At 45.8% G+C, this 14,600-nt stretch overlaps 1 protein-coding gene across 1 annotated transcript in view; it reads left to right on the plus strand.

Annotated features, from left to right (window-relative positions):
* abca12 (ATP-binding cassette, sub-family A (ABC1), member 12) overlaps positions 1 to 14,600 on the plus strand; it is a 58,697-nt gene that overhangs the window by 31,942 nt on the left and 12,155 nt on the right. Inside the window, exons 25-30 of the mRNA XM_083777155.1 lie at positions 3,389 to 3,476; positions 3,998 to 4,106; positions 7,980 to 8,034; positions 10,204 to 10,381; positions 10,578 to 10,693; positions 14,328 to 14,487. Coding sequence (XP_083633281.1) covers positions 3,389 to 3,476; positions 3,998 to 4,106; positions 7,980 to 8,034; positions 10,204 to 10,381; positions 10,578 to 10,693; positions 14,328 to 14,487 — 706 coding nt within the window. The remainder of the gene's footprint in view (positions 1 to 3,388; positions 3,477 to 3,997; positions 4,107 to 7,979; positions 8,035 to 10,203; positions 10,382 to 10,577; positions 10,694 to 14,327; positions 14,488 to 14,600) is intronic.

Genomic DNA, 14,600 nt, shown 5'->3' on the forward strand with positions numbered 1-14,600 from the left:
AAGGCCAGCATCCCAACTCAGAGAAAAGACACCATCCTGACAAAGATTCTTAAACTCCATAAGGAGTTTTACAAAGTCAAGCAGAACAAGGGGCGAGCTGGATCTCAAGCGGTGCGTGAGGACGCTTTCAAGAAGCGGTCGAAGAATCTTTTCGATGTCGCTGCCAGCAATGTCCTGGACATCCTCAAGATTGAGGAAGATAAGGCCTTTCTGCTGGCTCAGCGCGAACCTGGTCGCCGTGGAAAGATGGGATGTGTCGACACACAGTTAGCTGCTGTGGAGGCCCGCGTCGCTCAACGCCATGAGCAGCAGAAGGGACGGAGGCAGCGTGCGGAGGATGAAGCCAACACATCCATGACCTCCGTGGAAATGGAATCATCGTCCACCTCTGCAGATGACACCACTGGGGAGGAGAGCGCAGACGATGAAGCGAGACCTCCAAAGCGCTCCAGGAGGGCTGCAACAGAGACAAGGGGTGTGAAAAACGTGATCACGCCAAGTGTGGCGGCGGCTCTGGATAGGACCAAGATTACCGACCGGGGAGCAGTCTATGTCCTGTCTGCGGCAGCCCACTCACTCGGCCATGACGTCTCCGAGCTGAACATCAACCACAGCTCAATTAGGCGGCATCGCCGGGAACACCGGACGAATACTCGTGTGGAACTCAAGGAGGAGCTACGGGGGGGCTGCATGCTCATTGTTCATTGGGATGGGAAATTGATGCAAGACCTTACACGAAACGAGAGCGTTGAACGACTTCCCATTCTGGTCTCAGGCAATGGAACGGTGCAGCTCCTCAATGTCCCCAAGCTGCCGAACGGAACAGGCTCCGAGATGGCCAAAGCAGTTGTCAGGGCACTCGAAGACTGGGACCTCACGGAGCGCATCGGTGGAATGTCGTTTGACACAACATCCTCAAACACTGGTCGGAACAACGGAGCTTGTGTCCTGATTGAACAGCAACTCAAGAAAGATCTCCTGTACTTCGCGTGCCGCCATCATGTCCTTGAGCTGCTCCTCGCTGAGGCTTTCAAGACGGTCATGGGCCCCACGTCAGGTCCAAATGTGACCATGTTCAAGCGCTTCCAGGAGTACTGGCAGTTCATCGACCAGAGCCAGTTCGAGTCCGGTGATTCCCACCCCGATGTGCGTCCTCTGCTGGACCCTGTGGAAAAGGAATGGTTCCAGAGCACCCTCACCAACCACAAGGGCCTTCGGGACGACTACCGGGAGCTACTAGAATTGACTGTGATCTTCCTCGGCCAGATCCCCCCACGAGGAGTACGGTTCCTCGCCCCCGGACCCATGCACCACGCAAGGTGGATGTCCAAAGCCATCTACGCACTGAAGGTGTGGATGTTCCGGAGCCAATTCAAGCTCACAGTGAAGGAGGAGAAGGGCCTGCAGCAAATTGCCATCTTCGTCAGTCGCCTGTACGCAAAAGCCTGGACACTGGCTCCGGAGGCCGCAGCTGCCCCTCGACACGACCTGCAACTGCTGAAGGATCTGACGACCTACATGGACGACGTCAACCGGGATGTGGGCAAGGCAGCTCTGACCAAGCTGCAAGGCCACCTGTGGTACCTCTCCGAGGAGCTTGTCGCTCTGGCAGTCTTCGACCCCATGGTCACGATGGAGGAGAAGAGGGGAATCCTCAATTCACTTCACACCACAGAGGGAGATGAATCTCCAGCGAAGCGCCCACAGCTACTGCCCCGCCAAGCCGTCTCTGGACTCCAGCTGCAAGATATGGCATCAACCAACACACGACAGTTCTTCCAGAAGCTGTGCCTGGAAGACGGGTTCCTCGACGCCGATCCCACGACCTGGCTGGAGCGGGAAGACTTCTGTACAGCAGCGGCTTTTGTGCAGGGTATAGCGGTCATCAACGACCATGCGGAGCGAGGAGTTGCCCTCATCCAGGAATACAACCGCAAGCTCACCAAGGATGAGGAGCAACTGCAATTTCTCCTCCAAGTTGTCTCTTGTCATCGCACAGAGTTCCCAGACTCCAGAAAGAAAACCATCGCTGTTGGCATGGCAGCCCAGAAGGAGGAGCAGGAGCACTAAGTCGGACGGGCCTGGGAGCCTTGTGGATAAACTGCAGTTGCACTTGATTTACGTTGGGCTACAGCCACTAAAAACTATGTATTTGAGGTAGAATGAGAATGTCATTCTACCTCAAATACATAGTTTTTTATGTTAAAGCTTTGTTAAGCTTTTTGTTATAGTTTGATATATTTAACTGTGTAAAGATGTAAGCATTTAAAAAAATCCATTGCACTGAATTGTCTACTCCATTGCACTAATTTGTCTACTCCATTGCACTGATTTGTTTACTCTATTGCACAGATTTTTCTTATGTTGTTGTTATTCATTACTCACTTCTCATGTTACGACTTTAAAAAATAAAATAATTATATAAAGGCTTTGGCAAAATGATTTCACTTATAGGCTACTTTTCCATTGAAAGAGGTTTGAAAGGTTAAAATTGGCATTTTTAAATGCAAAATGATGTAGGTAAGAATGGTTGTATCCAAAAAGTAAGCACAGATTTTAACTCCTGGTAGAAAAACACATAAGATAGACACCCCCCTTGTTAAGATATCCTTAAAATTAATTTTAGCACCGTTTATGCCCTGCCGTAGTCTGGGATCATCGGGGTGAAACTTCAGGGTCCATGAGGTAGGGGTAAATGTTGTCCGATTGAGGAAAAAATTCACCAGGAGGGTTTTCTCAACTAGTGTAACCAATTCAGGGGGTTGGAGCTTAGACTTTCAAAACTTCGCGTTTTAAGGAACACCCTAATGCACACACACATACATATTTGCTTTGCTTGAATCCCTGTAGCTTTTAGTAGTCTGTGATATAAAACCAGTGCCACATTTTCTAAATATTGTTTTAACTATCTTACATTTACATGGAGGGGATAGAGTAGGGATTTAGGAAAATAAAATGTTGTACAGGTTGGGTTTTATTTTTATTCCTTATGGGTTATGATAAGATTTTGGAGACACCACCAGACTTAGCTTTACAAAGGTGCTTAATTTATTGGGGCCGTGGGAACACATGCTTAACAAAAAGATAAAGTTAGAATGAAAAATGTAATGGACTAGTGTAATGGAAAGGCTAGATAAGAACTTATTAACTTCCAAAATGGGAAACAAAAGGCTGGAGTTTGGTGATAATACATGAATGGAAACGGGCAGAGTTGAAATTAAAGAGCTTTGTCAATTTTAAAAAAACTAAAAACTAAATAGGCCTACTCCAATGGTTCTTAGATAGTGGAATGGAAGATTTGCTTCGGTTAGTCATTATTTAGGATTTAAAAGGAGAACCATATCCTCTTAGGTCTGATCGATCTCCCTTTGACCTTTTATTTCCTCAGGTACGGTGGATTCAGCTTTGGCAAGCCGCTCCCTCCCGGGTTACAAATGGATTTAAAGGATGTGCCCAAAAACCGGACCGTTTCTAAGGTAACCTTCCTCTGCACTTTCCAGAGTGCCTGCTGTGCCATTAGCCGTCTTCATTGTGAGATGAAAGTATAAGCGCGACACCCCTAACCAAAGTCTTTATGGTACAGTTGCAGCCTAGATGCTCATATGCAGATGGGACTGTGTTAATATACCATCAGTGGCATCGTTAATCCATTTAATAGCTCCACTTGTGCCAGTGTTTTCCTCTTCTGAAATGGTCCACAGTCAGTGTTTATGTACAGTATATGGTGCCTTTGAATCCTCGGCACAAACATGCTTGAAATGTTTTTTAACAGAACTGAAGCTGGTCGACTTCAATGTGTATGTTCTGGACTAATAACTGTGTGTGTGTGTGTGTGTGTGTGTGTGTGTGTGTGTGTGTGTGTGTGTGTGTGTGTGTGTGTGTGTGTGTGTGTGTGTGTGTGTGTGTGTGTGTGTTTGTGTGTGTGTGTGCGTGCGTGTGCGCGTGCGCGCGTGCGCGTGCGTGTGTGTGTGTGTGTGTGTGTGTGTGTTTTGTGAAGGTCTGGTATAACCCTGAAGGTCACCACACGATGCCAGCATACTTGAACAGCCTCAACAATTTCATCCTCCGCTCCAACATTCCTGCAGACAAAGACCCGCGGAAATATGGTAGGGCATGATGGAGCGAACCTTTTGCCCTCGTTGTAACTCTATATGTATCAACACTGAGTAATTAAAAGACATAGAATCCATACAGCAATGTGTGCTTTGCTGTTATCCTCCAGGAGGAGAGGATAACATACTGTACACAATTTCTCTAAACACTTTAGCCCTAAACAAAAATACCCGATAAGCTCATTGTGAGCTCATAGATATGCTATTTCCACTATTTTAGAAAGATTCTAAATTACAAATTTGAAAGAAATAGAAAATATAGGGTTAATGTGGTTAAGAATATACTTTCAATAATAATTATTGATATAGACTCAGTGTTTGTTTAATAACAGGGGTCTCCCCATCCCTCAGCTCCAGTAAATCAGAAAATACATTTTCAGGTCAGGACACCAATTTCATTCAGGATTTGGATTTCACTTTTTCATCTCGTATCCTGGATGAGTTTTCTCAACTCATGCAGTATACAAGATAAACAAGTGAATTTGGAAGACAAGAAACAGATACATGAAAAGACAAAAGCTTGTGAACTGTCTCACAAGCTCATATAGTCTTTGTGGGATTCTCTCCTGAATCCTGATTTGATGACATCCGTAACCCACCTGGAAATTATTGTTTTGTTTTGTTTTATTAAATAGCTGGAGAGACAGGAGACCCCAGTAGCAATGATCCCTCATGCCTGTGTTCGCCTGTGTTCAGCCTTATTTTAGCTCTCTTTAGGGTTCGTCTTGGGATTAGGGATTAGGGTCGGGTCATTAGTTGAGGGAACATTGAGAGGGAACGCTGAGGGAACTTTGGTACGCTCCCCCAATGAATATAGATAGAACTTTACCTTTTTAACTAAAAACATATAAAGAATAAAAGGAAGAAAACTAGAAAAGTCTCAATTTTAATTGCAACGTGTGGTTGCCGCAATCGCTTACATAGGCCCCCCCACTAAGTTTGCTAGCTAATTACAATGTCAAGACACCCCTGTGATCATGTGGAATTAATTTGGAGGGGGCTTATACCCCCAAAAATCATTTTTCTGCAACAAATGGTTAATGGTTATTTTTTGCATTTGCGGCTCTCCCTATGGATGAAAATGGAATTGCTTTTGGCTCTGTGTTGATGACACCACATGTGACTCAAACTTGGGATGGATTGGACTTCCGTTCATGATTTGTGTCATTTTTTTGTAAAATAGGAAAATAAAATTTGATATTATAACCTACGGTTCAAGAGTTCAAAACGTAAAGTGGGCTGTTATAGTGCCACCATGAGGCCGACCGATATAATTATAAGTTAATTAATTTTAGTAATTATTCTGAACCTCCCCTCCAAGTTTTGTAACTATAGTGCTTACGGTCAGTGTTGGGGAGTATTAAGCTACATGTAGCTGAGCTACGTAGCTGAGCTACATTTTGCTGTAGCTTGTGGTATTTTAGCTACATTCATATTTGTGTACCTCGTCAAGTAGCTCAGCTACCTTTTGGGTCATTTTTTGTAGCTTAGCTACTCAAGTTACAAGCTACAATTTTGGGCAATAACATGAAAGAAATATATTAATTTTGACCATTGGTTGCTGTGTTAATTCTTGTACTAGAACCCCCTTTGAAAAATCAAGGACTGTTCCTTTTTCTGATTGCTTTGAGGGCATATCAGCACTTGACAGCTGCCTCTAATTGGCCTCTGATTGGCCCTGGTATCACAGGGTGGGAGGGGTCTCCCAGAGGGGAGCAGGGTGGGAGGAGGGGTCTCCCAGAGGGGAGCAGGGTGAGGAGGGGTCTCCCAGAGGGGAGCAGGGGTCTCCCCGAGGGGAGCAGGGTGGGAGGGGTCTCCCAGAGGGGAGGAGGGGTATCCCGCATGTACATTCTCAATTTAACGCTGAAAAATAAAAAGTAGCTGAGCTACTTTGAGCTACTTTTTCCATGTAGCTGTAGCTTTACAAGCTACATCTCTCCAGGGGTAGCTATGTAGCTTGATCAAGCTACTGCCATGGTGAGCTACTTGTAGCTTTACAAGCTACGCTTTCAAAGTAACTTGCCCAACACTGCTTACGGTCTCCGAGGAAAAAATACTTGAATGTGAGTTTTCGCATTTTCCATTTCATGTCAAGGGGGACATTTAATGTACGAATGAATTAATATCAATTAAACTATACAACATTTCTCTTAGCAATGAGTAAGCACACCATTCCCGATGAAGCCGGTCTATTTGAGATATGACTCAAGTGCGTGCTGCCAACAGGAGGAGGAGTAGCAAATTAAAAAAAGGTTACTTTAGAAAGAAGATGAAGAAGAAAGTGTTACAATTACTATAGTCTGGTTTCCCTTTTAGGGCAACCACACTAATAAAGCTCTCTCAACAGTAAATGTGTGCAAGCACAGACAATTTCACATGCTCAAAGGCTGGGGGGCGCTGTGAGCCCTTTAGACTCCTTGTAATATCTGCATGCAGTGTGAATACAGATAAGCCCTGCTGGCTGGATAGGCATGCTGAGGGAATGAGGCAGCCACGCTTCACTACAGTTTCAGCACGCAGAATCAGACCTGACCGTCTGCCTCCGGGCACGAATAGACAAGCACAAACTCACCCACCCTCCTACCCACCCGCCCATGCACGTGCATGCACACACTCACGCTGTATAATGTCAAATATATGTATCCATCCATACCGTATAATACACAAATGCACACAAGATGAAGATAAGCTCATGTTTGTACCCGCACGCACACACACACACACACACACACACACACACACACACACACACACACACACACACACACACACACACACACACACACACACACACACACACACACACACACACACACACACACACACACACACACACACACACACACACACACACTTAAATTCTCTTCCACCTAAACATCCCCCTATACAGTCAATAAGAGAGGTGGTTGTGGAGTGCAATCATTCAAATGTGACCTGTAGACTCACAGAGGAAACATGTGGAGCAAGAGAGAAAGGATCTTGGGAGATTGCTTTTCACAGCGGGTGGACTATCTATCTAACACAGAGACCCTCGGGTGGTTCAGAGGCTGCTTCCTGTAGTCTACTCATGCCTTGGGCAAGCTATATGTGGGCCATGAGCCCTGTGCTCCCTAAATTCCCACAAACGTTAAGAGGTACCGAGTGCTCTGTCGTGCTGTAGCGGGGAAGGCTGATACCATGGAAGCAAGTTGTTAGTAGTTTGAGCCACAGCACTGTCATCAGTAAGTAAGTAACTACAGTATACCTCAGAGAGGGTTATTGTCAGTGTCGGCCGAGAACGAGGGTGTCGTCTATCCCCTTTTCAATGCGCTAAGGTAGACCACTGGGAGATGGATTGCTGAGGTGAAGTGCCAGACCAACCATCAGCTCCCAGTACTTACTACACGTCTTAGATACCCATGCAGCCGTGCTACCCAGAGGTTGAGTTGGATCGAACCCAGAGCCTTGTGGTCCAAAGCCGATCGACTCAGCTACCTGGACCGTCAGCACTACATAGTTTATACATTCTACAGGGCTACTGCAGTGCAGCATGGCTGGCATAGTGCCAAATTGAGAAATGACACGACATCCTTTGAGCAAGGCACATACAGTATGCATGTGCATGTGGAGGAAAAGAAGAAATACAGCCACCCTAGAGTTGTTTAGTTTTGTATGGCTAACCAGACATTTTGTTGTTTGTCCCTACTACAGCCATCTCTGTGTCCATCAACTCCTACTAACCAGACATTTTGTTGTTTGTCGCTACTACAGCCATCTCTGTGTCCATCAACTCCTACTAACCAGACATTTTGTTGTTTGTCGCTACTACAGCCATCTCTGTGTCCGCATCCACTAAACCAGACGTTTTGTTGTTTGTCCCTATTACAGCCATCTCTGTGTCCAGCCACCCCTACTACGGACGACAAGACGACGAAGATGCGGTGTAAGGACTCCACTCTTCCATTTCCACTGTTAAATTGATTGTTGACACAACTGGATAAGCGGCTGCACTAGCCCAGCTGGAAACTACTCTCATTTGCATCCTAATCAGTGAAAATACGACCAAAGTTATCAAAGTTGTGAGGAGGGGGTTATTGGCCGTTGTTAATTTGGCTGCTCTCAAGGTACAATATTAAAGCGTTCAGCTTCTCTTAAATTCTAATTCAAGCCATCAGAGTTCAATGGAGGTCGGGCCGCTATCTGATGGCTGTATTTACCCATATTTGATTTTATAAATGGACTTTCCTGAGCCTGCATTATTGATCAGGGGCCCAATATAATGGGTGTTTACCTTGAAGGTGGCTCAGAGGTGGATTGATTCCAAATGGGTCTGTTTAAAGCACTCCCCAGCACCTCTTTATATACCCGTACACTGGAAAATCCAGAGTGTTGGGGTCCTTTTCTTTGCACCAACTCAACACTCCAGATGTAATTGTACAGCTGGAGGTTGGGGTGGGGGGGTGTGAATGTGAAATGGCATGGAGGTTTATTACATTAATCATTCAGAGAACTCCTACAGCCCTACAATAAGCCGCCCCTTCTTCTCTTTTATTAACTCCATCTCCAATCTCTGTGTCCCTCTCTCCTCCCTCCCTCACCTTTCATTCATTCATTCATTCATTCATTCATTCATTCATTCATTCATTCATTCATTCATTCATTCATTCATTCATCCATCACTCATCTGTATTCTCTCTCTCTCTCTCTCTCTCTCTCTCTCTCTCTCTCTCTCTCTCTTGCTCCATGTCATGTTCACTCTCTCCCTCTGTCTCAAACTCTTGTCTTTCCCTTTCATGCTTGATCCCCTTACTCAGCTCATCCTGTTTAGTTGGCGGTGTTGTGTCATGGCCAAAGAAAAGAGGGCAAACCAGCTCAGGTACAGGCTGGGCATCTCGGGAAGGAAATTATGCAACTCTCTTTTAATTGAGCAAGCAGGGAGGCTTGGGGGCAAAGGAGGTTTCCAGGGCAGGGAGAGAGCAGTGGGGCATCTATCTTCAGATATCTGTATCTGTATCTGTGTGTGGAAGACCCTTTAAGAGATCACTGGCTGACCTGAGTGTATTCGTTCCAATAGGGGAAGTGCGCATGAGCTCAAATTATGACCGATTCTGTCACCCCATACTCCCAGAAGTAAATATTGGACCCATTGTACTCAACCCACATACCTCTGAACATTCTGACACTAAAGTGGGATTTTTCAGACAGACAAATCTGGCAACAACAAACAATATCTGGCAATAAGGATACACAGGATATGTCCGAGATCTAATGACAATGTTCACACGGGGTGACCCGGCCCACTCTGGAGACCAGAAGTGTATAACATTTCATACCACTATCTCGGCTTCTAATGACGTATGTTCTCTGTCGAGTATATCCTTGATATAACCCAGGGATCAAAGTCTCAAGGGGTAGTGTTGAATTATGGACTGGAGACTCTGAGCTACTCTTCAGTCTTCACTGATAGGTCCTTCATTATTTTAGCCAGCTACTGTAGCTCTTAGACAACGTCGAAGCAGCAGACATCACACTGAGATATGAAACAGCCTCTGGTTCTTTTGTGTCCATTATCTTGTCACAGTCCAGGCACACCCATCTGTCTTAACAAGGCTATTTATTATTAATGGGATTCTATTTATTGTACGCCTGCTGAATGGTTCAAATGAATGAAGTCTCAGCAGCTGTGAGTCAGTTCCTAGGCAGACTATAAAATGCAGGTTTTTGTGACGATGAGAAAATAAATGGCTTCAGTCCAGGTCACTCGGCAGTCGGCACCCATGAGAGCATATTGAATGGATTATACCCTGGTTCTTAACACTAGTGGGTACTGCAGCAAAGTAAAGATCTGTGCTTAACTTAGTGGAGGAAAAAGAAGAGTTGCTGATGGCGAGGATGATGATAATGATGGATGACTTAACTGTACATATGTGAATACTACTGGCTACTGGCAAAGTGTGGTTTGGGTTACAGTAATACGATGGTGACGAATATGATGACCAACAAATGATAATAACCAATGGCTGTGACCGGTGTGTTTGTGGGTTCAAATGGCGGCCTGGCGTTGATAACACATTGAGTGATGTCGCTCCTCTTCCCTCCTGCCACCCCCCAGGGTTCAGGGCATGATCCAGATCCTGGTGGCCCTGTGCGTGCTGACCGGCTACTCCATCATGACGGCCAGCTTTGCCATCTACGAGGTCCACGAGCACCACAGCGGCTCCAAGAGGCTCCAGCACATCTCCGGTGTCAGCGAGCCCCTCTACTGGGCCGTTAACTTCTTCTATGACATGGTAACGTATTCCGGCTGCTTTCAGGGCGACCTATTACACTATGACAATAGCCTGAAAATGGTGTGAACAAAGAAAAGATATTGTAATTTGATGCCCATCATGAGTAGGGTGGCTTAAATCATGATATTACATTGCCACTCTTCACTCTCGCTCCCTCCCCATTGCCTTGTTTCATTCTCTTTCCTCCCATCCCCAGGTACTCTACACTGTCCCTGTGGCTCTGACTGTGGCTGTGGTGGCATTCTTCCAGGTTCCAGCATTCACAGAGAGGGAGAACCTGGGCGCCGTCACCTTGCTCCTGTTGCTTTTTGGGTCAGTGTTTTGAATGCAGTCAGTTCTGTTCAAAAAGGAAAGCTTTAACTGCATCCTTTATACTTAACTCACCCTAAAGTAAAATTCTCAAACAATGAAAAGCCATGCTAGCCACCAATGTGGATTATTACGGGAAAGGGATTTGAGTTTGGTGGAGTTTAGGCTCCAGTTTGCTGTGTCGTCGCATGGGCCCCCATTCCAACCTCCAGATAGATGAGGCCAACTCAGCAGTCTGCCTCTCATTTATCAGACAGATGTCTCTTCTCAGGCAATGAATAATCACGCTGGCCCAGTCACAGCGCATCGTCTGCCTGCCTGCCCGCACCCACCTGGGTCTGGTCCGCAGCTTTCTGGCTTCTGTTTCCCATCATGGCCAGGCACACACAGCCTCTTTTTCTATAGGCACTGCAGGGTGACTCTCCATCTTTATCTGCATGCCTCTCTCTCTGTGTGTGTGTGTGTGTGTGTGCGTGTGTGTGTGTGTGTGTGTGTGTGTGTGTGTGTGTGTGTGTGTGTGTGTGTGTGTGTGTGTGTGTGTGTGTGTGTGTGTGTGTGTGCGTGCGTGCGTGCGTGCGTGCGTGCGTGCGTGCGTGCGTGCGTGCGTGCGTGCGTGCGTGCGTGCGTGCGTGCGTGCGTGCGTGCGTGCGTGCGTGCGTGCGTGCGTGCGTGCGTGCGTGCGTGCGTGCGTGCGTGCGTGCGTGCGTGCGTGCGGGAGGGGAGGGGGGTGCGTGTATTTGTCTCTTTCTGGCTGTACCGTATCTCACTACTTATTTTCTTCTCTCTTGCTCTCCTTTTCTCTCTCTCATCCTCTCTCTGTCTTCCTTCCCCTTTTCTGGTTCCAGCTGACCCGCTCACCCCAATCAAATGAACAAGCAAATTATTTGGGAGAAAATAGAGAACAAAAACAGGAGAGGATGTATAGTATACTGCCACCAGGGAATAGAGGGAGGAGTAATTCATCTTCCTCTTTTGGTGCTGTTTTTGAATGTTTACCCTCCTCGTGGCTGGGTTTTCTTTGCTCCTCTCCGTTTCCTTTTTAAGTGTTCTGTGGTGTCTGCTTTCATCATGCTCCTCACTTCTCCATTTAGCCCGTTAAAGACAGCAAGGGCAAGTCTTTTCTTTTGTTGTTCATATAGAGGAATTGATGGAGAGGAAACTGCATAAAGTGTCTGTCTCTCTGCAGAAAAATAAACTCTGAAAAGAAAGCGGTCTTTGTGGATGTTTGGTTTCTGAAAGCCAGCCTGCCACGATCATAAAGCTGACCATTTTAAACAGCACGATTGCTTTATTCTTCTGATTGTACTTTTTTGACCATACTGTATGTGTGTCGCTCACAGCGAAAGCATGCTGTGGCACTTTAGCTTGCGCTTATTGATCAGCTGCTGTATCAGCCCTGCAAGACCCTCTTCGTCACCGACTCACCCAGGGCAACTAAATGGCTGGGGTGTGTGATCAGATATGATAGCACACTATTCATTAGCCACACAACCACAGATTTGACTATCTTAGGTTTTATGATTTGCTTTATTTTTGTTTTTGAGTGGTGCAGCCACTATGTCTCTGGCTGTGTATCTGGCTGTGTCCGAGCACAGAAATAGCGTTATAGGTCCTAATTCATTAAAAAGAAATACGCCACCGTTACACTGTGGCGGAAACAGATATCGTATTTATCCGTCCGATCAAGCTACGTTGAGAGGACGTGCTATTCAGAGAAGCTGGTGTAATCACTTCATTTGTGCGGATCGCCGAGTGTATCCTTTCCGCATTTTTCCCAAGCGATTCGCCTGGTGTCGCCTGGTTAGTTGGAACATCCACGCCCATTCTACACCATATAAGGGCAACAGGAAATCTCGAAATACGTCATCATAGCCTGCACAGAGGATTTAAATTCTATACAACAGCGCGATGACCTTGTAGAGTAGTTAATTTTGACAGGAGGTTCTCTGCACGGACAGATCTTCAAGCAAACAGCGCGAGTTATATGTATATAATTATAAACGAAACTTGCCAACTTGGAACGCATTGCTTCACTCCTTGTTGTCAGAACGTTAATAAGTTAACTGATGTTATAGTTACTTTCACATAATGAGAAAGAAGTTAATTTGTACTGTTCACCACACGACCAAATGCTATATTACAACTCGGCAATGATAAAAGCCCTTACTGATGAATGCACTGCAGGGTTATAAAAAAAAGAAAGGCACACTCGCCTGCAAGTATCCGATACTTTTTTTAAATCAGAGCTGCAGCCTGCATTGATTCATTCGGGGAATAGATTAATATCATCTCACTGTCAGCTGTCTGAATGCATATGTGGAGAATGGATTTGTTCTGAGCATGGACATGTAGGCATAGCTATTTAGAATTTCAACCATATACAGCGGGTAGCCTATATCCTCTTTGTCAGATGTAAGTGCATGGTTCATTTCATGATGTCGTCATATTAAAATGATTCGCGGGAGTCGGGACACTTGGCAAACTTGATTGATCTCATGATGAGATCAATGTAGTAGCCTACAGCCTACACAGCTACAACGTTGCCCATATTATAATTAATTAAGGTGAGCTGGCTTAAAACTGACTGGCCAAATTGCACGCGCTGATGCCATAATGTGGATTTATAGGGCTAATTAGCCCTAGTGACTGCTGTCTGTCTGTCAGACCGGCATGTCTGTGAACCATAGATAGAATGCCATAGAGTAGGCCTAGACCATAGAATGCCAGTCGGGCCGGGCCGTGTTCTGTCCTGGCCGGGCTCACCGCGCCGTTATATTAATTTTCCAATGTAAATTTCACCCAGATTGGACTCGGTTCAGCGGCAGCATGCTGCTGTCCGCCCCACACACACACACACACCGACAGTCAAGAGAACTGACTCACTAAACAATACATTAGTCTAACACACACTAAACAACGTTGGATTCGTACAGTGCAAAATGCAGATAAGTGTAGGCCTATGTTCTTATTATAATTGTTTTTTAACATGCAGTCTGCGAGAGCCGATCTACAAGCTCACAACGCGTTGCACTGCGAGTAGCCTAGAGAAGGCTGTCAAGTGAGCAGCGCAATCGCGCATGGCATGCTATAGAAATATCCTAATAAATAAATAAAAAGGTGTCGGGGCTTGCAGGGGCAGTTTCCTTATGGGACTCTATAGGCTAACTTGCCTCTAGAATGCATGCATTTAGGCATACAAGTGCACTCGGCTTTTATAGGCTATCATTTTTTTATGTGCTGAACAATGTTAGGGACACATGCCTACATATTTTATCTGAGATTTGGGAACTATTTATTGATTCAGCATGAAGACTAAAGCCTTCTGAATAAATCTATATGCAAGTGTATGCTTGCGTTGATTTCTCCGCCACCTAAAGACGCCCCGTAGGATTTGACGGAGTTTCCGAACAACCTACGTGAGCGTCAAGTTCACGGCCATTTCCATGAATTCCAAATTAATGTGGGAAATCCACGTAAATGCCTTTCCGCCCACGTCACGTAATGTTATCAGCGTAAACGCCGTCCTGAATCAGGACCATAGTGTGTAAGTGTAACTGTTGCGCACCAACTGTAACTGTTGTGTCCTCAGGTTTGAGGAGACCTGTAGTCAAGCTGTCCTGTCGGTTTGTGTCCTCAGGTTTTCCACCTTTCCATGGATGTACTTGCTGTCTGGCATCTTCAGGGACGCCGAGATGGCCTTCATCACGTACGTGTGCATCAACCTGTTTGTCAGTGTCAACGCCATCATGACCACCTCCATCGTCTACTTCATGGGTCAACTTGCGTTCAACAACGAGGTCAGTGTGAGGTTAATAGGCAAACCATTGGATAGTCACAACATCGGCAGCCTCCTTGACTCTGTCTAGATAATTAAAGAGTCTATGTGATTAGTGTGTGTGTGCATTTGTGT

This window comes from Protomyctophum parallelum, assembly GCF_964188405.1.
Source record: "Protomyctophum parallelum genome assembly, chromosome: 11".
NCBI lineage: Eukaryota > Metazoa > Chordata > Actinopteri > Myctophiformes > Myctophidae > Protomyctophum > Protomyctophum parallelum.